Genomic DNA, 24474 nt, shown 5'->3' with positions numbered 1-24474 from the left:
TTGTCCACTCTCTCTCCGTCTGCGGCCCTGGGAAGAGAGAGCCAGGAAGCTCTTCCTGTTTCTCTATGGTCCGGCTGCGCGGTGCATGCCGGGCAAGCGAGGTCCTCTTCCGCTGCCATCTTGGTTTCCTCCTTGGGAGGTTGGGGGCGGCTATGGAGGCGATGAAGTCCGTTCCGCTTGCGGCGCGTTGCCTTTCGGTGAGCGGGGTCGGCCTGGCGGAGGGGGCCGAGGCGGCAGAGCCGGGCAGCCGCCTGGGTGGGGATGGCGAAGGGGAGAGGCCCGAGGAGGGCAGCCGCGACCTTGACCTGGGCCTTGAAGGGAGGAAAGAGGCCGGCAGCGGCTCTCCTCTCCTTGGCAGAAGGTCACGCCCAGGAACCCCGCAGCACCCCCGCTGACATGCTAGTTTTCTCCTTGCAGGGCCTGGCTGCTGTGCATTTGTAATGGAAGGTGCAGGGCCGAGGGAGGGGGCCCCCTGTTGTTCTGTATAGTACATTTTGATCCCTCCCTTCTTGCAAAGCGCTCAGGGTGGCATACTTGATTCTTTTCCCTTTTGTTCATTTTATTCTCGCAACAACCCTGCAGGGTAGGTTGAGCGAAAGTTATAGGTCCAGGGGCCAGCTTCAGGGTTCTCTTCTATGTTTTATCTTTATGATAACAAGAAAATTAAGAGCCACACCAGTTGCAGGGGATAAAAAATCGGACTGAGGCCGATGGTGCAAAATCAGGTAAGATTCCCCTGACAAAGCCTGCTGGCGAAATGCTTAGGGAATTTTTGGAAATTTAACTGAGTAATAAAATAGATTTTTACCTGATTTTGCACCACTGGCCTTGGCCATATTTATTATCCTTATGATAGCCCTGTGAGGCACCTTAGACTGAGAGAATGCAACTGGTTCAAGGCCACTCAAGTGGCACCTTAAAGACTAGCAACATTTATGATTTATTTATTTATGAGATTTTTATCCTGCCCTCCCGGCTCAGGGCGGCTTACAAATAGGATAACATTCCAAAATACAATTACATAAAATCACATAAATTAAAAAACACAATGTTAAAACACAAACATGATAAAGTGCTAGCAACATTCCTCGCTTTACGGTTAGCTCTTCAGCCTTCTGCGGCTGTCTAGGGCGATTGGCTCGGGCAGTGTTTAAGGGACCATGGGCCAGCACAACGTCTTTAGCACAGGTCAGATGTGCTTCTGAATCGGGATTCCCATCAACAACCTGGCCACAGCGTTTTGCACCACCTGCAGCTTCTGGATTTGTGACAAGGGCAGCCCCATGTAGAGGGCATTACAGTAATCCAATCTCGAGGTGACCATCGCATGGATCACTGTAGCCAGGTCATTGCGTTCAAGGAAGGGAACCAGCTGCCTAATTAGTCAAAGATGGTAGAAGGCCGACTTGGCAGTGGCTGCTACCTGGGCCTCCATTCTTAAGGAGGCATCTAGGAGCACTCCCAGACTCCTAACCTCCGGCGCTGGCCTGAGTGGTGCCCCATCGAAGATCGGGAGCGGGATCCCTACCCTCGGACCGCTCCGACTCAGGCACAGGTCCTCTGTCTTCGTCAGATTCAATTTCAACCAGCTCAGCCTAAGCCAACCAGCTACAGCTTGTAATGCTTGACCTAGGTCTTCCGGTTTGGAGTCAGACTGGCTGTCCAACAGCAGATAGAGCTGGCTGTCATCTGCATATTGGTGACAACCCAGCCTCCAGGCAGTTTGGGCAAGAGGGCGCATATAGATGTTAAAAAGCATCGGGGACAGCACTGCCCCTTGTGGTGCCCCATTGAAGATCGGGCACCACTACATTCCAATGAGGCACTCTACATTCCAATGGGTGCCTTTGGGATAGCTGATCCCCCAGCGCCAATCTTGGAGAAAGGAAGCAAGCCACTGCAAGGCTAGTCTCTGAACTCCAATGTTGGTGAGGCGGTGGGTCAGTATCTGATGGTCAACCGTGTCGAACGCGACTGACAGATCTAACAGCAACAGCACTGCCGATCCGCCCCAATCCAAATGCCTCCGGAGGTCATCTGTGAGGGTGATCAGTGCTGTCTCCATCCCTTGGAGACAGCACTGGACTGGAAGGGGTCTAAGATGGAAGTGTCATCCAGAAGGTGGGTAGCCGTGTTTGTAACAGTAGAAAAGGGTAAGAGTCCAGTAGCACCTTAAAGACTAACAAAATTTGTGGCAGGGGATGAGTATTCATGAGTCACTGCTCACTTCCTCGGAAGTGGTAGAATGTGCTAGAATGTGAGTCCATCTGTCCTATATATTGGAAAGTGGAGTGATTTCAGATGCCAAATGACCAGAGTAGGTGTGATTGGATTAGATGTGATATGCAGAGAGGTAGTAGGTGTGGAGAAATCAGCATTAGTAATGAGTCAGGAAACCTAGGTCTCTGTTCAGTCCAGATGGATGCATTGTCTTGAACTTCAATATCAGTTGCAGTTCAGCAGTCTCACTTTCTAATCTCCCTTTGAAATTCCTTTGCAAGAGAACTGCTACTTTTAGGTCAGCAACTGAATGTCCTGGAGGGTTAAAATGTTCCTCCAGTGGTCTTTGAATGTTGTGATTTCTGATGTCAAATTTATGTCCATTAATTCTTTGTAGAAGGGACTGTCCTGTTTGTCCAATGTAGAAGGTGGAAGGGCATTAACTGACACTTGATGGTGGCATAAATCACATTAGGGGATGAGCAGGAATATGAACCTGAGATGGTATGGCTGATGGTGCTGGGTTCACTGATGGTGTTGCTAGGATCTATGTGAGAGCAAAGTTGGCATCTTGGCCTTGGCACCAGGGTCCATGTTACTGCTAAGGAGTTTCTCATTGTGGGTGAGAAGTTGTTTCAGATTGGCAGGCTGTCTGTAAGGCCCCCCGTGCCTGTGTAAGGAAAGTGTCACTGTCCAGCACTGGTTGTAGGTCATTAATAATGTGTAGGTCATTAATTGTAGGTCATTAATTAATGTAGACATTAATAATGTCTGGAGTTTGTGAGCTGCAGGTGACCGCCAGTGGTGTTCTGTTGTCATTTTCTTTGGGCTTGTCTTGTAGCGAGCTGTCCCTGGGTATCAACAGGCATTTTTGCAACGACAATATCCTCCTGAGATGGTGAGAAAGAGGATTGGAGAAGCTCATACGCTTACCACAAATTTTGTAAGCCTTTAATGTGCTAATATTTATTTCAATATGCGCTTTAGTGATTCTGAGCCCACTTCTATGTGGTGACTCATGAAAGCCCATATAGAAATAAATGTTAGTCTACAAGGTGCTGCAAGACTTTTGTTTTGTTTTGCTAAATTAGACTAATATGTCTACACCTTTGCAATCACCAAGGTCACCCAGTAAGCTTTCGGTGGGGATCTGTGCAAAGGCCTTCTTCGTGGCTGCCCCATGACTTTGGAACTCCCTCCCCCTGTTTGTGCTGTGTTTACTTACAGGAAGATTGGCAGGGACCAAGACATGGCTAGGCATTTCATTTGCCAGTCAGGATGCCTGTCAAATGGGTTGCAGAGGTGGGTGGAAGCTGGACTTAACTTACAGGAGGAAAGAAACCAGCAAGCACTGATACCTAAAAATATTGCCTTGTTATTTTAAGAGTAAAATAAGAACTCTGTGCATTGCAAATAACCATAACAGAGCTACAGATCTGTAGCTTTAATAGGAAAATGAAGCAAAAAGATTTTTGACTCAGGATCACTTTTTACTGAGCTTGCGAATCAAACACTAATTTGTCATGTGATTTCTTTTGTGTTTTCTTGTTAGAAGAGGTTTTATTCTCTCAAAAGTGCACCGAAAGCAGATGCCTTTTCTGCAGCAGAACGGGCCAAACTTCAGCTACATCCTCAGGATCTTGAGGTCAGTACGGAGCAGAAATCCCTTTGCATCTTAGCATTTGTGTTAATTGGAGGAGGTGGCAGTGAAGAAGCCCTAGTTAATACGGGCTGCTGTCTCCTCTTCTGAATGCAGATCACAAAACTACCGTATGGCTTAGTGATCGCGTCTCTGGAAAATTACTCTCCTGCCTCAAGAATTGGGGTCTTTATCAAAGCAGGCAGCAGGTATGAGACCACTGCCAATTTGGGAACAACACATCTGCTCCGTCTTGCCTCTAACCTGGTGAGTACTCATCTTTTGCTTAATTCTTTGATGTTTGGAAAAGATGATGGATTATTTACAACCATGCACTTGGGACTAGCGGGGACTGGCATACTGTGTGGGTACGGAGTCCAGAGCATCAGTCAGAATCCTGAGTGTCCTGACACTTGTGCTGGTTGTCATCTTTGCCTTTGACCTGTGAAACTTTTCTCAACAACGCTAGATTCGGGGAGAAAGGAGTACAAGGTGGACTTAAAACTGAGTTGCCAAAAAGACTCGGTCTGGACACCAAATACCACCCCTGCATGGTTAAAGACTCAGAGCTATGGTTTAGTGGGAATTAGCAGCTCAGTTTGCAGTCTGCCAGCAAACTAGTATTAAAAACCAGATTTGAAGTGGGTTGGTGCAAAAACAGGAGCACTGCACAGATATTTGATTGGAGGTGGGAGTCATGTCCTTTTTATTCATCTTCATCAGCCAGTGGTAACTGCCTTCAAAAAGGTTTTGCTGCACTAGAAAATGAAAAAAAATGTTTTCCTCTGGTTTGATTCTCTAGCGTATATGTTATTGAATGTCCTTTTTATGAGGTTCTTAGACTGCATTACAATAGTCTTCTTTTAGTTGATTGGCCTGGATTATCCATGTCTGACATAATACCCTTTTTATTGAATGACAGGGATCCTAAAGTTACACTGGCAGTTACAAAGTTTATTTCAGTCCTTATGTCCCTTAAGTAGCAGGTTTAAACAATTCCGCTGCTCAAGATCTATGCCTCAAAGAGCTTATAAAGGATAAACAAAAGAAAATACAAAATGCTTGGCGTATGGTGTGCTAACTGCCGTACAGGCCCAGTGTCACACTATGATGAGGACATTTGCCCAGTCAGAGGCTGTGAGACCCTGCTGTGGGTTGAAGAAGCCAGGTGGGTAGCAGCCTCACCTGCCAAGCTGTTTGTAGAAGCTGCTCCTTGGGCCCATAACATCAGGGCACATATCTGAGGCTTAGAGAGAAATTAGAGGGCAAAGGAATACTTCCAAAAGCTTTGGATGTAGGCATAGCTCAAAGGCACTGGTCTCTTGATCAGTGTTCCCTCTAAGCTGAGTTAGTGTGAGCTAGCTCACAGTTTTTAAGCCTCTGGCTCACACTTTTTTGTCTTTGCTCAGGAAGGAGGGCTCCAGAGCAAACTAATTGATGCAGTAGCCAGATCCCTCGCTCACAACTTTCATGCCAGTCGCTCACAAAGGAGAATTTTTGCTCACAAGACTCCAGAGCTTAGAGGGAACATTGCTCTTGATTCATAATTTCATCAGACGCAAGGCATTTGGGAAACTCCTTGATGCCAACAGAATGAAGGCAGTTTACGATTCAAATCCTTTCGTTTTTATTTTATTAGTTCGATTTATACCCTGCCCTTCCCACCAAAGTGGGCTCAGGGCAGCTTACATAAAATATATATAAATACAATTAAAAACATACATAAAGCATCCAAGAACAATCAAAAGCCATTTTCGAAGTGCCGGAAACAATTAAAGAGCAGAGCGGAAGTTCCTAAAACCAACCATATCACTACTTGGATATTGTCCTGGTGGTATTCTCAATCTGATTGCATAATTTATGTGGCGAGATAGACTGACTGACTGTGAAATAGACTGAGGGTGGAAGAACCAGGGCACAGGGTCACTCCTCTGTGTTTAAGGCAGCTCCTAATCAAAAGCCTGGTGGAAGAGCTTTGTCTTACAGGCCGTGCGGAACTCTAAAAGGTCCCGCAGGGGCCGTGATCTCCTCCAGGAGCTCATTCCACCAGTATGGAGCTGCCACCGAGAAGGCCCTGGCCCTGGTGATCACCAGTCTAGACCTGTTGAATCTAGTATCTCTCTCACCTTTCCCCTTCTCACCCCACCCTGCCTTGGTCCCCTGTAATGGGTAGGAATCTGCAAGTGTGTCCCAAGTGTGTCCACCTCCTTCCACTTTGTTGGCTGCCACTTGTGGGGAACAGGAAGTGTACTGTGCAGTCCAATTTGGTGTAGTGATTAGGAGTGTGGACTCTAATCTGGGAGAACCGGGTTTGATTCCCCACTCCTCCACATGCAGCTGCTGGTGTGACCTTGGGTCAGTCATCAGTTCTCTCTGAGCTGTTCTCTCAGGAGCAAGCCCCACCTTCCTCACAGGGCGTCTGTTGTGGGGAGGGAAAGGAAAAGGAGATTGTGAGCCACTCGGAGACTCCTTTGGGTAGTGAAGGGCAGGGTATAAATCCTGTCTCTTTTCCTCCTCCTCCTCCATCGCACCCCTTTTTTTAAAACTTAATTTTTCATTTTATTATTTTATAAACAACACATTTTACAAAAATACAACTCTTCTAACATCTAACAAAAAGAACACAAAACTTTTGTTACACAGCACCCTTTACATTTCGTATCTTTAGGTACAATACTCATTGAACAGTCAATAGAACATGAAGTCTAAATATTTCTTAGGTACCGAGCAGATCTTCTTCGCAGAGTTAGTAACAAATTCAGAAAAAAGACAACCATCTTTTCAAGAAGTTTGTAGATGTTTTAATATTGTCAGTTGCTGCTATCTGGGATGCTAATTTGTCTGTGACTGCCAAGTCCCATACCTTCATATACCATTGACTCTCAGTTGGAATTTTCTTCGATTTCCAATTTTGAGCTATTAAAGTTTTTGCTGCTATAAGAAGGATTAACAAAATATCTATTTTATTTCCTGACCTATAATTTAACTGTATAAATTCGGGAGTAAATGGAATCTTGATATCTAGAATTTTCTCAATATGTCCTAATATTTGGCTCCAAAATTTGGCGATTACAGGACAATCCCACCAACAATGTTTAAATGTTCCAATACCACCACAACCTTTCCAGCATTGTGGGGTTACATTAGATATTAAATGAGCTAACCTTTGAGGTGTTAAATACCATCGGGAATAAACTTTAAAATTTTGAAGTTTAATGTTCAGTGCGTTAGTTTTAAAAAGATAATTAGAACAGATAAAATTCCATTGGTCTTTATTTAGATATAATCCACGATCTTTATGCCAAGATCTTTGTATTGAGGTCAACTGGTTCCATTTTTTTTTTTGTTTTAATAAATGATATATTGAGGAAATCACTCCCCTTGCTGATTGTTTATTGTTTGAAATAAAAGCCTCAAATTGTGTATGTGGTCTACATACCAAGCGTGCAATACTAGGGCTTTGTACAAAATGTTTGATTTGACAATATTGTAACCATGGAATTTTAAATTTGTATTTCGTCTCTAATTGCTGTTTGGTAAGCAACTGATTTTGTAGTTATAAATTCCCTAGTCGAAATAATCCTTTTTCTTTCCATGATTCAAATGCTCCATCGCACCCTTTTAAGCCCACTGACTTCAATGGGCTTGGAAGCGTGAAATTCTGATAGGATTGCTCAGTTAATATCCCTTATTGCATTTCACTCCATGTTATCTGGAAGTAAGAATGGGGGGGGGTGTATTTTGGGCCACTGCTATGCTTTCCCCAAGAGAGTGACTTGAGTCCAGCCTTAGAAAAGAGAAGCTCTTGATCGCCACTGCTTTTGAATTTCCGAAGAAGAAAAAATAATGGAGTGCCATTCAGTCTCAGTGGACTTGATGTAACCCCTCATTAGAGATGTGAAGGCCCGGAAAAAAACCGGAAAAATTCGGGGGGAAAAACTTTTTTCCCCCCGGTTTTTTCCCTGAAGATTTTTTGTTTTTTTCTGAAAAATTGGAAAAATTGAAAAAAGAAAAGAAATGATTATGGAACGTTTTATTTTAACATGATGAATAAAATATTTTAAGACAAGGTGTTCAAATATTTTCCAAATCATTTCTAAAATATATATATATATGGTATCAGATTAATCTAATTTCTGTGCACTGAGGACAAGCAAGTCCTAGGTTACAAACTGAACTCTCCAATGCAAGAACAAGATGCATTTCTTCCTTTAGGAGGTGCTATTGTCAGAAGAAAATAAAAAGGTTTCAGTTTTGTTTTTGCATGTGGGTGGGTGCCCCCCCCCCCCCCGAAACAAACCAGAAAAAAAACTGGGGTTTTTTTCCGAGCTTTAAAATTTCCGGAAATTTTACATCTCTACCCCTCATGGAATTTTTCAAGGCAAAAGATGAACAGGTTTGCCATTGCCTGCCTCTGTGTGGTCTCCCATCCAAATACTAACCATGGCCAGCCCTGCTTAGCTTATGAGCTCTGGTGAGCTCAGACTAGCCGGGGCTGTTCAGGCTGCTTTGACCTTATTATATCTCAGTCGCTGATGTATGTGACTTATTAGTTACAGTTTATTAGAAGTGCCAGCATTGGTTAGTTCCTGAGGCACAAAGTGGGCGGGTTTTTTTTAGACTTCACTCACACCTTGATGGCGTCTGTTGAAAGTGTCACTCTGGTTTTCTGTAGACCACAAAAGGAGCTTCAGCCTTCAGGATCACTCGGGGCATTGAAGCAGTCGGGGGCAGCCTAAGGTTTGTATCTACTTAACGTTCACCTGTCGTGAAGTAATTGGTTTCCTTGCTAGACCTCTGTATTGCTTCTCCTTGTCGCTCAAAGCCGCTCACAATAAAGAAAGCAAGTCAAAGCTGACCAGAATCCTGGCATATTAAAACCAAGTCAGGAAAATCCTGTCTGAGCAATATATAGCCTTCTGTGGCTGCATAAATTAAGGTCCCTGGGGAAATGGCATTTGGGTGTACGTGGCTTTAAGTGTGTGCTTTAAAAAAAAACAATGAAATGGGTAGCTGTCTGACTCACTGGCTGGGGCTTTAACTCCTGCAAGATGGTGGCAATTTTGGAAGCCACCCAAGATGCGAACACGTTTTGCTTTCTCCAGCTTTGAATATTTTCATGTTAATATGGCTGTCTTTTAAACGTGTGCATTTCTGGCAACCAGGGCTCTTTTTGTAGCAGGAACTCCTTTGCATATTAGGTGACACACCCCTAATGTAACCAATCCTCCAAGATCTTACAGTGTGTCTTCTTACAGTGTGTCTTCTTACAGTGTGTAAGAAGAGCTTACAGAGCTCTTCTTACAGTTAGGAGTATGTCGCCTAATATGCAAAGGAGTTCCTGCTACAAAAAGAGCCCTGCGTGGCAACCATGACTTCTGGTTCCATAAAGGACAAGTGCCTGGGCAGGTGCTCAAGCCATAATCCGTTGGTGATAAAGTATACAGCGAAGAGTGGTGGTCGGGCATTTATTTATTTATTTATTTATTTATTCCTTCGATTTATATACCGCTCACCCCCTAAGGGCTCTTAGTGCAGGAAGTGCTGGAAGGAACTTGGTGCAGTCATGGAGAGTGTCGCATAATATGTCTGCCCATCCCTCTGCTGGACACAAAACAGAACGTTCAAGCCGAGCTGTTCCTCTGTGAGCGGGATTTCTCTGACGCCCCATCCTGTTCCTCCCCTTTCAACCTGTCAACAGGGTTGTGGTGTCAGAGAGATCCGTACAGTCCAGCTCAAGGGTTGCATTCCATTGCGCGGTAAGTGGGATAAATTCAGAGGCAGAGCCAGTTGCAACCCGTGCCATTGCATTTTAGAGAAGAAACATTAGCTGAGGGAGGACCCCTTGGAGTTCTGTTGCCTGAGTGTGACGCTTCAGTAAATGTTCTTTGCATTGTGCTGTGTGGCCAGAGAGGTCCTCAGGTGCTGTATGAACACGGAGTGGAAGATTGTGGTCTACAGCAATGAGTATTCTAGGAGTTAACTTGTATTGTCTAATACTTTTGGAATTAGTTACAAAGTTTATATACTATTGTGACGACCCCTTAATGAGGTCTGGTTTTACTTTAAAATGTTTTGTTTTACTCTGTATACAGCTGCCACCAGGAAATTTTAAGGCTTTCCAAACCTTTATAATATATATTTCTATCACTGGGTAGGTATACCGAGGGTCTAGGCTTTCATGAAGGTCTATGTGGTCTGAGGAATATTCTTTCCAGAGCTGGTATACTTGAATGAAATAAAATTTATTTAAATAAAGCGTAAAAATGAGGGTAGAACATGTAAACAGTACTGGGAATGATTTGAACCATTGCTTGGTGTCTCTCACAAGCTTCTCCTTTACTGACAGGGAGGTTACAAGCAACTTTGTAACATAAACTCAAGGTCATGCAATTTCACTGTTTCTCTCCTTTAGACTTCAGAATGCACTTAATTTATCAAGTGTCTTATTCAACTCTAAGACATAGAACTTAACAACCCACACAGGGAAGCTTCTTCTCTCTCATACATAGCTTAACTGCCTTTCCCCTGCCTCTTTCAACTGTCAAAACTCTAACAGTCACTCCTGATAGACATTCAAATCATCCACACAGCATCCATTCCAAAACCCCTCCCCCTCTCTGTCACTCACCAATCCAGCACTCTAGATTATCATCACAGCCATGCAAACCAAACTTTTAAAGCCACACACACACAGTTAAACATGAAATCATTACAACTATGCTTTCCTTTAGGCAGCTAATGATGGACATGGTGTGTTAATTCTGTATTATTGCATTGTTCATTGGATATCTTATGCTGTAGGAGTACATTGCCTTTATTTTGTGTCCCACCTGGAGCCTTAGCAGGGAAGGCAGTTCATAAAGGAAATGGGTAGATCATCAAATAAGTGCACGAGCCTCTTTTGAGGCGGCATTGACTGCCTTTAAATAAAACCGGTGGCTGACCAAATCCAGTGTGTGAGTTATTTCAAGAGCACATTTGTGTATGTGTGTGTGTTTGTCTCAGTTTTTAAAAGGCAGTGAATCGTACGTGTTAACTGATGGGAATCTGCAGGCGTTTGCACTTGAATAAAACAGTAGCTCTCAGTGGGATGCCTCCTCTTGGATGGGCATTTTCTCCTGTTGGGTTGGGAGACAAAGCTGCATTCCGGCTTTCTGTGCCCACCAGGGGAGGCACCCTCCTGCTGCGGTTCTTTTTCTCCGTAGGAGGTAGAGAAGTGCTTTCTGGTATTTGAATCCCAGCAGGCACCATCTTACCAGAGCCGTTCCCTGCTGTGAGAAGAAGAAGAAGAAGAAGAGGAATTCCACGTCTTGGCTGCTTCCTGCCACCTGTAGCTTTTATAACTATTTCCAGGACACATGAAATGTTTCCTGGAAATGCATTTACCCTGTTACGGTGGGGCTCTTTTTAAATCAGTCCAACGTTATATGTTTATTTGTGTTATTCGTAGTCCGCCTTTCTCACTGGGATTCAAGGCAGACCTGCATTGCAGCCTTTGGGGAGGGGTATTTTAATGTCGCCTGTTTCCTTTTAGCTAAAGAGAGATGTTCCAGGGAAGTATATCAAGCCTTGTGCATATGAGACGTCATTTTAATTTTAAATAAATAAATACAGTAAGGTATGTTTATGAGCCCTTAAAAATCCCATCGTGTCTGATGTGTATCTCCTTATTCAGTGATGGCAAAACTGGGAGCTGCTTCAGGGCACAGGCTTGTCACAGCTGTTGCCGTTCAGCTATAAACGGCCCTATGTGTTGATGCGGCTCTGTGATAAACAGCAAGGTTTCAGCAAGTGTTTGCCTCCAGTGAGACTGTGATAACTTTCGGTTGCTTCTACTGGGTCTGCAGTGCAATTCTAAGAAGAGCTGGACTCTTCTGACTATTGTGGTCTTAGGAGGGTGTAGCTCTCCATGGGGATAGCACTGTAAGCGTCACCGTCATTCGAACTGACTCAGCATGTTGGGTTTCTTAACACATATTCACATAGAGGAGATATTTTGGTTAGAGATGAACAAAAATAATTGCTAATGACGTTAACACACCTGCAATGAGATTGAAACAGGAATAGCGTGTTAAAACCCAGTCGTCTCATACAGCCTTCTGAAAAATATACTTCTGTTTTTCTCTAGTGTGACCTGTACCAGGGAGAACATGGTCTATTCTGTTGAATGCCTGCGTGATTACGTGTAAGTTCCTGGAGTTCCTTTCCAGCCTCTTTTTATATTGATCAAGCTGCAGAATGCCCGTCCCACCAGTGGTTATTGTTTTTGTCCTCTGGTTACATAGTTTATCTTATATTCCAAGCCACAAATAACCAGTCACAACTTACCCGTAGGCTGGTTCCTAAAACAAGCCTTCCCTAATGTTTTCCCCTTCATTCATTCAGTGATACTGTAATGGAGTATTTAATCAACGTCACTACGGCACCAGAATTCAGGCGCTGGGAAGTGTCGGAGGTTCAGCCCCGGCTAAGCGTTGATAAGGTGATTGCCTTTCAGAACCCGCAAGTTGGTAAGTGTCTCTAAGCTATTTGTTTTAAGCACACGTGCATTGCAAAGACAGTTTTGTGCTCTTGAATGAGCAGTTTCATTGTTCTGTAGCCGGACATCACAGCAGGATGCTTCAGGGGAAACCCGTAACTCTAGCGCTAAAAATATTTGTGTTCTCTGAAGGATTTAAGTTGCTTGTGTACCAGTGATGATTTGGCTGGTGTGAGTTGTCACGCGGATGGGGCTTTTGGGAGGGTGTTTTTGCTTCTTTGGAGAAGCAGCCCACGTTGTCAAGAAGAGTTTCAAAAGCAAATTGTTGCTTGACCAGAGGATCTGCCTTTTCCGAGGGATGTGGTGAAATGCCAGTGGGCCTCCAGAATGGCTTAGATATGCCAACAGCTGTTACTCTTTGGCTCCTGGCTAGCATCTGGGCCGTAATGAACAGTTCTGCATGTAGGGGAGATGGAGCTGATTTGACTGATGCACCAGGAAAGCGCTTAAACTGTCCTTGCATTTATGGAGCTTCACGTAATCCAGGGCCCTCCTATTCAAGGGTTGGGCAGAGCTCTGCATGAGGTGTGAGAATTGTGTTTCTGCAGGCTGATATATGAATAGGCCGTTATTCTCTTCACTTCATAGTAAAAATCCATCATTCCTTGGGCAGGTGTTCTCGAAAACTTGCATGCGGCGGCTTATCGGAATGCCCTTGCTAATTCCTTATACTGTCCTGACTACATGATTGGGAAAATTACATCCGAACAGGTAGGACTTTCTTATAGCAGTGGTGGCGCACGTAGTCCTTTCTGGGTGTGTGTTGGGTCACACTAAAGGAGCATTGATGTATTTATTCAAAAAGTATCTAGTGCTCTGTGAGATGGCTGCCAAGTCAGTCTAGATATAAAACCACTGGAAGCAGAGCAAGTGGGCAGGCGGGGAAATAGTTGTGGTCATAAGAACAAATAAACTGCAAAATGAACAAGAGTCCTAAAAACCAATATCAAAATAGTTTGTTTAAAAGGCCATTAATTCAAACTATGTCAGAAGTTAGCAAAAGCCATTGAAATGCCTCAGCCAAAGGTCTGGTCTGGTGCCAAAAAACCCACTAAGCTTGGTACCAAGTAGAAGGCTGTGGGAAGAAGACTGAAGAACCAGGGTGCTGCTGCAGAGAAGACCCCGTCAAGGGTGCTAAGCAGGGTGACGGGAGCAAGTGGTTGTAGAAGACCCCTGGTCTTCACCCAGCTATTTAAGGCTTTTAATGTAATGACTGGTCCTTTTAACTGTGCCCGGAAGCAAATTATCAGTCAGTGCAGATGTTCAAATTTGTCCTTCCCAAAATGACATTTTAGCCTTGCAAAATGTTGTCCTTCAAAAATGGGAACCTTGGAAGCTTTTTTGGGTGGGAGGGGGGAGTTCTTCAGAAATGGAAGGTTTTCGTTCAAAGCAGTGGCCTGTCTCTAGTGCTCTCCTCCTTCAAGGCCCCATCCTTCCCAGTAGTTGCCGCATGACGGAGTGAGCTCCCGTCTCTAGTTCCAGCTCCCTAGAGTTGGACTCGACTGGCTTTCGAGCAAGGGAACCTTTTAGGAGCTGTGGTGGCTCAAGTGGTTAAGATGCTGAAATGCAGGCTGTGGAAGGTCAGTAGTTCAGCAGTTCGAGACCCGGGTTGCCACATGACGGAGTGAGCTCCCGTCTCTAGTTCCAGCTCCTGCTAACCTAGCAGTTCGAAAGCAAGAAATTGCAAGTAGATAAATAGGTACCACTTCGGTGGGAAGGTAACAGCGTTCCGTGCGCCTTGGTGTTTAGTCGTGCCGGCCACATGACCACGGAAACGTCTTTGGACAGCACTGGCTCTTTGGCTTTGAAACGGAGATGAGTACCGCAACCCTAGAGTCGGACTCGACTGGCTTTCGAGCAAGGGAACTTTTACCTTTACCTAGAGAAGGTTTGTCTAGTACTCCATTACTAGTGCTCAGTCTGCTTTAGGGATGTGTGTAGGTTGAAGTGCTTCAAGTGAAGTGTGAGCTTTCCAGAATGCTTTGTGTTGCACATGGGTGTTAATCGGGGAACTTGCAAATGAATGTCCGACTATACCGGCCTGGATAGAAAGTACCATTTCAATTAGTGGGCCTTCTGCCTCAATCCTAAGTGTGTCTGTGTGGAACCAGGTTACCTTTTGTGGTATCATCTTCTTAAAGTATTTCTACCAAGGCCAGTGGTCAGGCTGCCCCGTAGCTGGCTTCAGTGTCCACAGGTGCCTACGATTTAAAGTGTCTGTCCTTGTTCTATTCCAGCTGCATAACTTTGTCCAGAACAACTTCACGAGTGCCAGGATGGCTCTGGTGGGTCTAGGTATGTAGGCACGCTTTTGGTGTATTATGGGTGTTGTTTAGAAAAACACCACCACCAAAGGGTTAGGTTGATCCCATAGATCCATTAGCATCTTGCAGCAGGGGAAGGCTCCCTCCATCAGAGGGACTGCCTCTGCTACTGGGACAGATCCAGCCCAAGAAACAGCCCCCCCCCCCCGGAACTCCAGGTAATTCATTCTCATGCAAGTGTTGTTTCACATCACAGGTGTCAGCCACTCTGATCTAAAGCAAGTTGGGGAGCAGTTTCTCAACATCCGAAGCGGGGCCGGCTCTGCTGGTGTGAAGGCAAGCTACCGTGGAGGTAAGCATGCTTTGTTATGGGGTGTTCTCTCTTGGTATCAAGCAGCAGTGTTATTGAATTAGTTTGCTGGGTGAGCAAACTTGCTGTAAGCTTGTGAAGAAATGCATTTTGTTTGAAGGTATGGGCTTGATGAAACCTCCACGTTGAACGTTAAAGGTTTTTCTCTCTTAACTAGTTGAAGACAGGTAGCAAAGGGGAAGTTAGTTGCTTCCTAGTGTCACCCAAGTACCAACTATCAAAGTTTTTCAACTGCTAATGGCTGTCCTGGCTGGAGACAATGAAAGGGTCAGCTCACATCTTAACTGGGAATCTGACACCCAGGACTGATACAGAGACCTGGAGAGTGTGAGGAGCGCGATTATATGTTTCTGGAGATTTCAGGAAAAGATTCTTTGACCAACAAAGAGTGGGAAAATAGATAATAAAATCCCCTGGTGCATTTTGACAGGTCCATCTTGTCTGATTAAAGCTGTAGGAAGGAGCCTCTTACACCAGAGCTCTATCGTGATGGCTGCCATTGCTGCACGGAGCAGTCAGTGGGCTGCCTGTCTGAACAAAGACACCAAAGTAATGGCAAACTTCTAGAACACTATAACCTCCAAGTTAAAGAGCGTACCTTAGAACAAGATCAGCTGGGACTTGTGTGGAGTAAAGTACCTTTCCTTCTTCCTTGCTTAGTCTGTTGGCTGTGCAGAGAACATGGGCATGGAGTTTTTAACTTTTAATACATTCTTTACTATTTTGAATGCTGGTAGTTGTTCTCCCTATTTCATAGACCTCTACTGTTCAAACATGCTGTTTAAAAAAGGTGCCAGGGGAAGGGGTGATAAATTGCTATTTTCCCAGGGGTGTGGAGGTGTGGGAAAACTGTTCCTGTGCTAACCAGTTGCTGGGTAGTGGGAGGCACAGGAACTAGGCAGAGCATTAGAACGGCAACAGGGAAAGGAAGCCGGGAGCACTGGCCTGCTTGATGGAGAATTCTTAAAACGGCCATTTGGTGGCAGCAGTACTGAAAGAGAGAACCCATCTAAGGGTCAGGTGGGCTGGGAGGACAGTGTGTTGCTGGGTGGACACTCGGGCAGTGGCTGGCACCTGGACACCTCAGAGCAGCTCTTATGGGTCACTGGGGCTTTTCTGTTGTGGGGTCTGTTGGCTTGTCTTGCCTGTCTATTGCATGGTTATCCCACCTGCCCTCCAGTGAGCTCAAGGCAGCTTATTTAGATTGCCTTTCCTCTGTTTTATCCTCACAGTGAGAGAGGCTAGAATGAAATCACCTGGCCCAAGGTCACCCAGTATGTTTTGTAGCTGAATCCAAGTGTCCCCAGTCCTAGTGTGACATCCTACCCAGGCCCACGTTACACTTGTATATGGCAACGCCTGAGTCTGACTTTGCAGAAGAAGGGATCTGCATATTATCAGAAATAGCAAGTAGCCAAGTTGGTCCATCTTTGCCTCCAGAAGCGATGGCAGAATGCCACTGATTTAGGACTCATGCCTGCTGGCAACTTTCCTTAATTCTGGTGATTTCTCAGCATACTAGCAAACATTGGAGTCTAAGTACCAAGAGGGCTTTTGTTGAAAGCCAATGTGACTGGCCCAAGATTACCCAGAGAAGGCTGATCAGGGATTTCCGTCCGGGCCTGAGTGTCTTTGCAGGCATGACACCAGTTCCCTCATCCCCGTCACTGTTCCATTCCCAGACTGCATGTATTTCCAGCATGTGAGTAGATCTGTCTCCCTTTACATGAGAAGTTTGAGAACTGGAAGATCTCAGAGGACTAGCACAGCAGCTATCGTTGATCTTGGGGTGATGGCCACATTTCCTGAAAAATATTTTCCTCACTGCTCCCAATTTTCCTCTTGCGATGTTCAGCCACGGGGAAGGCTAGGGGTGTTTTGGGGCCCTGATCACGTACGGCTTTGACAGGCCTGGCCCCTGGGAACTAAAGCAAAAACGTTCCCCATAATCCTATGCATGATATACGGGTTCAGTGTGGAAAGGGTTCCTCCTGTCGGGAAGCTTAAAATCCACTGCCCTGTGATTGGCTAGTTCCTAAGACCTCCCGAATTTCCCATTGGCTCAGGTGAAATCCGGGAGCAGAATGGTGACAGCCTTGTCCATGCTGCTGTGGTAGCAGAGGGAGCGACCATTGGAAGTGCAGAAGCAAATGCCTTCAGTGTCCTTCAGCACGTTCTGGGAGCAGGACCTCTTGTTAAGAGAGGAAACAGTGTTACCAGTAAGCTCATCCAGGGCGCCGCAAAGGCAACAACGCAACCGTTTCATGTAAGTACTTAGATCTACTTCCTTAAGCCAAAAAAGAAGTGAGCAGTGACTCACGAAAGCTCATACCCTACCACAAATTTTGTTAGTCTTTAAGGTGCTACTGAACTCTTACCCTTTTCTACTAGAGACACCAAACTCACAGGGGACATCCCCTGGGTACTCCTCTACATGCCCTCCAAGTTTGGTGAGGATTGGATTGTACAGGGTCTGAGTTATGCCCCCCCCCCCCCAAAAGAAGGTGACCCCAGGAAAGCGCTTTCCGGGGAAATGACCGCCTGGGGGCACCTTCTGTGGGGGGCCGTAACGTGGACATTGTAAATCCAATCCTCACTTAACTTAGAGGACAGGTAGAGGCAAGTCAGCCAGAGATCACCTGTGCGTTTGGTGTCTCTAGCTTGCACACGGTCCGTTCTTCTGGTTCACGAACCTCATGAACCCAACTGGTTCATTTGGCTGCTAAAAGTTTGTGACGGTTCATGGTTTGTGAACCGGGTATGCCACACACCATTAATCAGACCACATTTCCTCTGTCTGTGCCCATCCCTATTTACAACATAATAACAGCTAGATTAAAGTCCAGTAGCATTTTAGAGACCAACCAGATTTTTGGCTTACAAGTTTTTGACTGTGGTCACACGTGCCAGTTGTCAGTCAGTTTATTTCTACAGTCCTTAAACCAGTCTTACAAAAAGAAGTACACCTTTACAATATTCCAGGATTTTAAAATATATCAGCAAAACATTAAAAGCAGAATTAAAATTTAGTCTGATATCAAACTTCTATAGCTAACTAGCTACCTTAGAATTTCCGTGATCTGAGTATCACCATACAGAAACTGGCTACTTGGTAGGTAAACTTGGGATTTCTATCAGATAAAAGAAACTCGAGTCTAGCTTTTTCGGAGAGGTCCGGAATTTGTTCAATCAGTGGAATGATGATTTTATTACGTGCCACCTTATAATACGGGCATCTAAAAAACATGTGCTCTGTAGTCTCAAACCTCCCTTAATGGGCAGGTACAAAGCCTTTCTGAGAAAGGAATATTCTTACATGCCAGTTGGAGTGGAGGGGAAGTGAGGCTATTTCCTCCGGAGGAATTTGACATGCAGTTGCGAGATCACACCTCCTTTTGTAGCTGCAGTTGTAGCCCGTCACTGTGTGATCAGACGCAACTGTGGGTGAGTTGGGATTCTTTTTGCCATTTATTTCTCTTGCGCATAAACGAGGAATCGCACCTCCGCACTGAGGGCCTCCTATGGAGTATGCGATGATGCACATACTACGAAGGGGGGGAAAACAAAGGCACCAAGCCAGGATGGCCTGAGAGCGTGCTTGAGCAATCAGACAAGGGAAAGTCCATCCGTGGCCCGTCGGAACCCATTTACTACTGGACTTTCCCCGGTGTCTTTTAACTCCACTTCCATAATGGAGCAGTACGGGTTGCCAACGACTGCAGGACGCTTCCTAGGTGTTGCTTTCTGATTGCTCCCTTTAGATCCGTCATGTATTCGCACTTATGTCAGATCTAAAGGCACGTGAGATCGCAGCCCTTGAGAATCAGTGCTCCCTTCAGCAGATAGTATCTGACAAAGGGACCGTTGACCCTTAAACTTTTACCCTAAAAATTTTGTTGGCCTTTAAGGCACTACTGGACTGTAATCTAGATATTCTACTGTGCACCAGTGCGGCTACCCTCTGAAACTAGGTTCTATAATAGTCTATAATAACGGTGGGGATTTTTTGTCTCAGTAAGCATGATGGCTCAATACATGCTGGGCATAATTAAAACAGGAATAGAAAATAAAACTGCTGCTATCATATTGACCTTATACAAATCTATGGCAAGACGACACTTGGAATATTGTATACAGTTTAGGGGTGTGCAAAAACAAAAAGTCGGTATTTTTTGGCTTCGGATATATCAGACCCGAAAGATATCGGTAAATGCCGAATATCCCCAGTCCTATACCGGTAAAGTATCAGGACTGGGGAAATATTCGGTATTCGGGTCTGATATACTGGACAGGAGGAAAGGGAGGCATGTGAAATGCCTTGGAAGCTGGTTCAGTTACAAGTTATTTCAGAGTTCTCTCACGAGCAGTTCTCGAAAGAGCTCTCTCAGCCCTCCCACCTACCCCACAGGGTGTCTATTGTGGGGAGGGGAAGAGAAAGGAGATTGTAAGCCACTCTGAGACTCCTTTGGGTAGTGAAGGGCAGGGTATAAATTCAATCTCTTCTTTTTATTTAAATCAGTTGCTGGGGAGCACAGGCAGGATGATACTGTTGCATTCTTCTTGTTTATGGACTTCCTAGAATGCTGGACTAGATGGGGTTTGGGTGTGATCCAGCATGGTTCTTCTTACGTTCCCACAGTGGGGGATAGATTTTCCACAAGTTGCAGGAAATGAAAGGAATGGGGCTTCCGCAGGCAGTTTTGCATGGCAGAAATTCCCACTGGATTGTCCCACTCATTTCTGCTTAGACATTTTAATCTTGGGTTTTCATATGTGTGTGTATGAATATATGTCTGTGTGTATGTGTGTACATACACACATATGTGTCTGTGTGTATACACACACATGCACATATACATTTAGGAATGAGAAAGAGTTTATTGTTGGCTTATGTTTACTGAAAATATTCCCTCCCCCTTGCAGGCATCAGCATTTAATGTTAATTACAGTGATTCAGGACTGTTTGGCATTTATACTGTAGCCCAGCCATCAGCTGCCGGAGAGGTAAGTAACTCACCAGGTGGGGAAATAAAAAGCAAGCAAAACCTCAATATCAAAAGATGAATTTAAGGATTAAATGTGTGCATTAGGACCTTTTTTTGCATGCTTCTGACTAGGGGTGTGCAAACCCCCCCAAACCCTGGTATTTTTCAGGTTCGGGTATATTGGACCAAAAAACCCCACAAATTAGTATTTCCTGATATCCCCGAATCTCCATATTCGGGATTGCTGAATTTCATGGCTCCCATTGTACCCTATGGGGATTGGGGGCCATTGTAGTCAGTGGTCCCCATAGGCTATAATAATTGAGCTGGGGGTATCTGGGGCTCTGTGAAGGCTGGTGAGTTGTTTTGTTTTATTTTTTTGTATTTTTGCATTTGTGTGTGTGTGCCTGTGCCTGGAAGTCATGGCAGCCTCTGGCAACTCCTACTGGGGCATGGAGGACATTCAGAGAAGTGGCTTGATAGCTTGCCTCTGGCCTCCCAGCCCTGGTATTCTCTGGAGGTCTCCCATCCAAATACTTGCCAGGGTTGGCTCTGCTTAGCTTCCGAGATCTGACGAGATCAGGCTTGCCTGGGCTATCCAGGTCAGGGCTGTGGGGGCTGTTTTTTGAGGTAGAGGCATAAAATTTTCAGCATAGCTGCTTGTGCCTCTCCTCAAACCCCCCCCCCCCGAGTTTCAAAAAAAATGGACCGGGGGTCCAATTCTATGGGTCCCCAAAGAAGGCGCCCCCATCCTCCATTGTTTCCAGTGGAGTGGCGAAAGGCATTTAAAGGGAATGCAGTTCCTTTAAATGCCTTTTGCAAGCTGTGTCTGAACTCCAAAGGCATTTAAAGAGACTGAAAACCTGCCCTTTAAATACCCTTTAACTGTGGCTATCTGGTGGTCCCGAAAAATTCTGAATACTTTTGGGATTTTGGGGGTCAGCCATTTTTGGACAGCTGAATAAATCTCACTATCCAGCTGAAAAAATATCTGGAAAATACCAATATGGTATTTTGGGGGTATTTTTCCATCTTGATTTAGCCAAATGCACACCCCTGCTTCTGACAACCCTGTCTGTATTTAGACATCACAATAAGCCAGAGTTTGATCTCACCCTTGTAAGCTTCAGCATCCAATAAAATGAGGGTTGTTTTTCTTTCTGGGAAGGATGACTAACAAAATTAGATAGTAATAATGAAAGTTTGCTTAGCACAGGGGTATAGGTGCCGTTCTGTCTTTTTAAAATCCTCTGGTGGCGGAGCTGAAGAAAAACCACTTATCTAGAAGGATGAGCAGGTTGATCCAGTGTGCAAGGAGTCTTCTGTGCTGGCATTCAGTGATGTAGGCTGGATGCCGGTACCTAGCAAAATGGGGGCAGAAGGAAGGTGGAATGGATTTTGTCTACTGCAGCCAAAAACCAACAACTTGGTCCTTTAATCAAGGTAATCAAGGCTGCTTTGAACCAAGCGAAGACGGTTGCCCAGGGAGGACTCACCGAGGAAGAGGTCACAAGAGCCAAGTAAGTGACTGACTTTTGAACTCCTGCCAAAGCTTGTCCGTCTTCTGGGATCCTGATCTGCAAGAGAATGCTTGATAGTCCTTGCTTTTGTTCATTTCTTCTTCTGCAAGTTGTGGGGCAGTCACTTGTCAATATTTCTTTGAAGCCACAGTCACTTTGCCACTTCTGACTGAATTGTGCAAAGCTTTCTGTTCCCCATAAACATGCAAAACCAACTAGGACTAGAGGGATGGCATAGAAGTAAATAACATATGCTTTAATCTCTTAGTACTTTCTTGAGTAAAGCAGTGAAACATTTAAATGTATTTAAAATCTTTTTACTTCAGATTACTAAACACTACAAGATTCTGTACAATACATGATTCTGACCGTTTGCTCCAACACGTATATGAAGCTGTAATCTTTCTGTTCCACCTTGCCCCCTTGTGTGGCTTTCTTCATTTTGTCTTTCCCCAGGGCATATGGCATGGTTTTTCCTATGGCGCCATAGATGGCTATTTTAAAGTTACCAGCTTCTTGTAACTCCTGTTACATAACCTTTTAAAAACAGCATGTGAAAAGCAAAAAGGCAGTTAATGGGATTGTAGGTAATCTTTCCTTGTTCATTTCTGTGGTATTAAATTAGATTGCATCTTACCCTAGGAGAGAAACAACTAACAAGAGAGAGCTTGCAGAGGAAAATAATCTTTCTTTCAGGTCTTTTGAGGTGGGTGGGGAATCAAGGGGAACTTGCTGAAAAATCCAGCACCCTATTTGGATCGCATACCACCTTAAAACTTTCAATTGGTTCCTTTTGGTGTAAGCTAAGTAACTTCTACCCAGCTTAAAGCTCCCTCTCTGAAGTCCCTTTGCTTTTTGGATAGAATTATTATCGACTGCTTTACCGTATCAGCTTCTCCTGGGTCCTTAGCAGTTTCTTCAGATCTTCTAAGTCCTTCAGTGGGGCGGTTGCCTAGAAGGAGATGATGAACATGGAAAAGACACCCCAAATGCTGAATTTCTGCATATGTAGAAATCAGGTCTTTTGGGGTTTTGTAGCTGAGGGCCAAACTAGGCATTACGGTAGTCTGACCTGTGGGCACCATAACAGCTGGTTTGGCTGCAAGTGTCTGTGTAGGTTGTGGGGGCAAAAGGGGTTTTGGAGGAACAAACAGGTCTATGACCTGGGAGGAACCAACAGCTCTTGGATCAAGAAAAAAATCCTCTGTTTGTTGTACCACAAACAGCAGTGTGTCTTTTGGCGTCATGAAGAGTAACCCGTATATTGTGGCATCAGCTGTTTGTGGGCCTGTCATGGAGTTGGGTTTGAAGGGGGCAGTGGCTTCTGTCTCTCTGATTCAGCTCCAGCTTCTGAGAAGAGAAATAAGAAGTGGTGGAGGGAGAATCTTTCCTTTGTCCAGTTTCTGTGCTGCTTGTCGCACGAGTTCTGCCAATCCCTGCAGCTCAGTTTTGACACTGCGGTTAGCTAGAGTCCTGCTGCTCTCTTCTTGTCACCGAGGGCCACACATCCTCTAGGTTGGGGGGATTTTTTCTCTCCACACACTCTGGCAGGGAGGTCTCTACGGTTGGCCACGTGAGGCTTGCGAGCTTAGTCCTGTAACCTGCGATTCTAGTTCCTGATAAAAATAACACAAAGTCAGCATTAATTTTTCTTAAGTCAGCATTAATTTTTCTTAAGAGGAACAATGCACATTTGAGAAGAGATTAAGATTCTGACCATAAAGAAAACAAAACAAAACTTAGGCTCTGCTGTCCTCACCGTCTCCTTCCTCTGCGATTGGACAGAAACCAGCTGAAGGCAGCGCTCTTGATGTCTGTTGAGTCTTCCGACGGCTTGCTGGAGGAGATAGGCTCTCAGGCACTGGCGTCTGGGACCTATCTGTCGCCTGCTGCTGTGGTGGCGAAGGTTGACGCTGTGGCCACCGCTGATGTTGTGAACGTGAGTCATGTTCCAGGAGGTTGCATTGTTGTGTCAGAGCAGCTGTGTCTTTGGATGTAGAGAACAATATTAGGGGAGGGAGAGGAACAGTTCTGCAGTACTTACCCCCCCAAAAAAAAACGGTTTTCTGTCACCACGATTGCCCTTTTTGTATATCAGGCAAGCCCAAACGAAGGCCCTGGGCTCTTTGATGGCCCCGTGGTTAAAATACGTGCACTGCATCAGCTGACTTTTCGGAACCTAACGCCTGAATGAAGATAAATGTGTTCATATCGTAATAGCCACCCTGTGCCTCATCTGCAATCTTCCTCCTTCTTTTTCAGGCCGCAAAGAAGTTTGTGACTGGGAAGAAGACGATGGCCGCCAGCGGGGACTTGGCAAACACCCCCTTTGTTGATGAGTTGTAGGAAGGCCGAGGTGGGCCGGGGGGGGGGGCACAGAATCAGGTCAGACCCGCCTCCGGGGCACTTGCATTGAATCGCTGTTCTCAGTCTTCACTCTTATTTATGGTTCCGATGCTCCGAGCCTGGGGGTTACCATGTCAATTTACATACACTGAATAAAGGGCGGAGTCTGTCAGCATCTTTAGTGTCTTCTGCACAGCCAGTACTCCCTTCACCCCCCCACTCCATATACGGTGAAATATGGTGCCAGACATGGAATCCAGTAGCCTTGAGAAAACAAAGAAAAATAGATATAAAGAGGTCAGGTGAGGATTGCTGTGTTCAGAGATTGGGGCTCTTTCACTGAGGAGGGTACTTACTCCCTCACCAATAGAAAGCAGGACTTGGGATGGGCAGTGGCCCAATGGTAGAGCATCTGCTTGGCATGCAGGAGGTCCCAGGTTCAATCCCTTAGCATCTCCAGCTAAAAGGGTTAGGTGGAAGGTGACATGAGACCTCTACCCAAGACCTTGGAGAGCAGCTGTCAGTCTGATTAATTTGACCTTATTGGGCCAATGGTCTGATTCAGTATAAGGCAGCTTCATATGTTCA

The 24474-nt window shown here is 45.2% G+C and overlaps 1 protein-coding gene across 2 annotated transcripts; it reads left to right on the top strand.

The window, feature by feature from the left end:
* The first annotated feature begins 76 nt into the window (after positions 1-76).
* Positions 77-24061, top strand: LOC107123055 (cytochrome b-c1 complex subunit 2, mitochondrial). Of its 2 annotated transcripts, none has more exons than XM_015426227.1 (14): positions 77-197; positions 3776-3865; positions 3977-4126; positions 8535-8599; positions 11991-12047; positions 12248-12372; positions 13015-13112; positions 14639-14696; positions 14922-15017; positions 17102-17301; positions 19959-20039; positions 21464-21540; positions 23326-23479; positions 23803-24061. In XM_015426227.1, the coding sequence occupies exons 1-14, from the start codon at positions 153-155 to the stop codon at positions 23884-23886; spliced, it is 1380 nt and encodes a 459-aa protein (XP_015281713.1). In that variant the 5' UTR covers positions 77-152; the 3' UTR covers positions 23887-24061. The 2 variants fall into 2 exon arrangements, with proteins under 2 accessions (XP_015281713.1, XP_015281712.1); XM_015426226.1 differs by having other exon boundaries at positions 3773-3865.
* The last annotated feature ends 413 nt before the right edge of the window (positions 24062-24474 follow it).

The sequence above is a fragment of the Gekko japonicus genome, unplaced genomic scaffold (assembly GCF_001447785.1).
Source record: "Gekko japonicus isolate JY-2015 unplaced genomic scaffold, Gekko_japonicus_V1.1 scaffold384, whole genome shotgun sequence".
NCBI classification, from domain to species: Eukaryota; Metazoa; Chordata; class Lepidosauria; order Squamata; family Gekkonidae; genus Gekko; species Gekko japonicus.
Note: the sequence above shows the minus strand (reverse complement) of the source record. Positions and strands in the feature narration are given on the sequence as shown.

Coding starts and splice junctions, on each gene's coding strand:
- LOC107123055 (XM_015426226.1), top strand. CDS start 153: ATGGAGGCGATGAAGTCCGTTCCGCTTGCGGCGCGTTGCCTTTCG. Junction 12,373..13,014: donor CTTTCAGAACCCGCAAGTTG/GTAAGTGTCTCT, acceptor TTCCTTGGGCAG/GTGTTCTCGAAAACTTGCAT. Junction 13,113..14,638: donor GGAAAATTACATCCGAACAG/GTAGGACTTTCT, acceptor GTTCTATTCCAG/CTGCATAACTTTGTCCAGAA.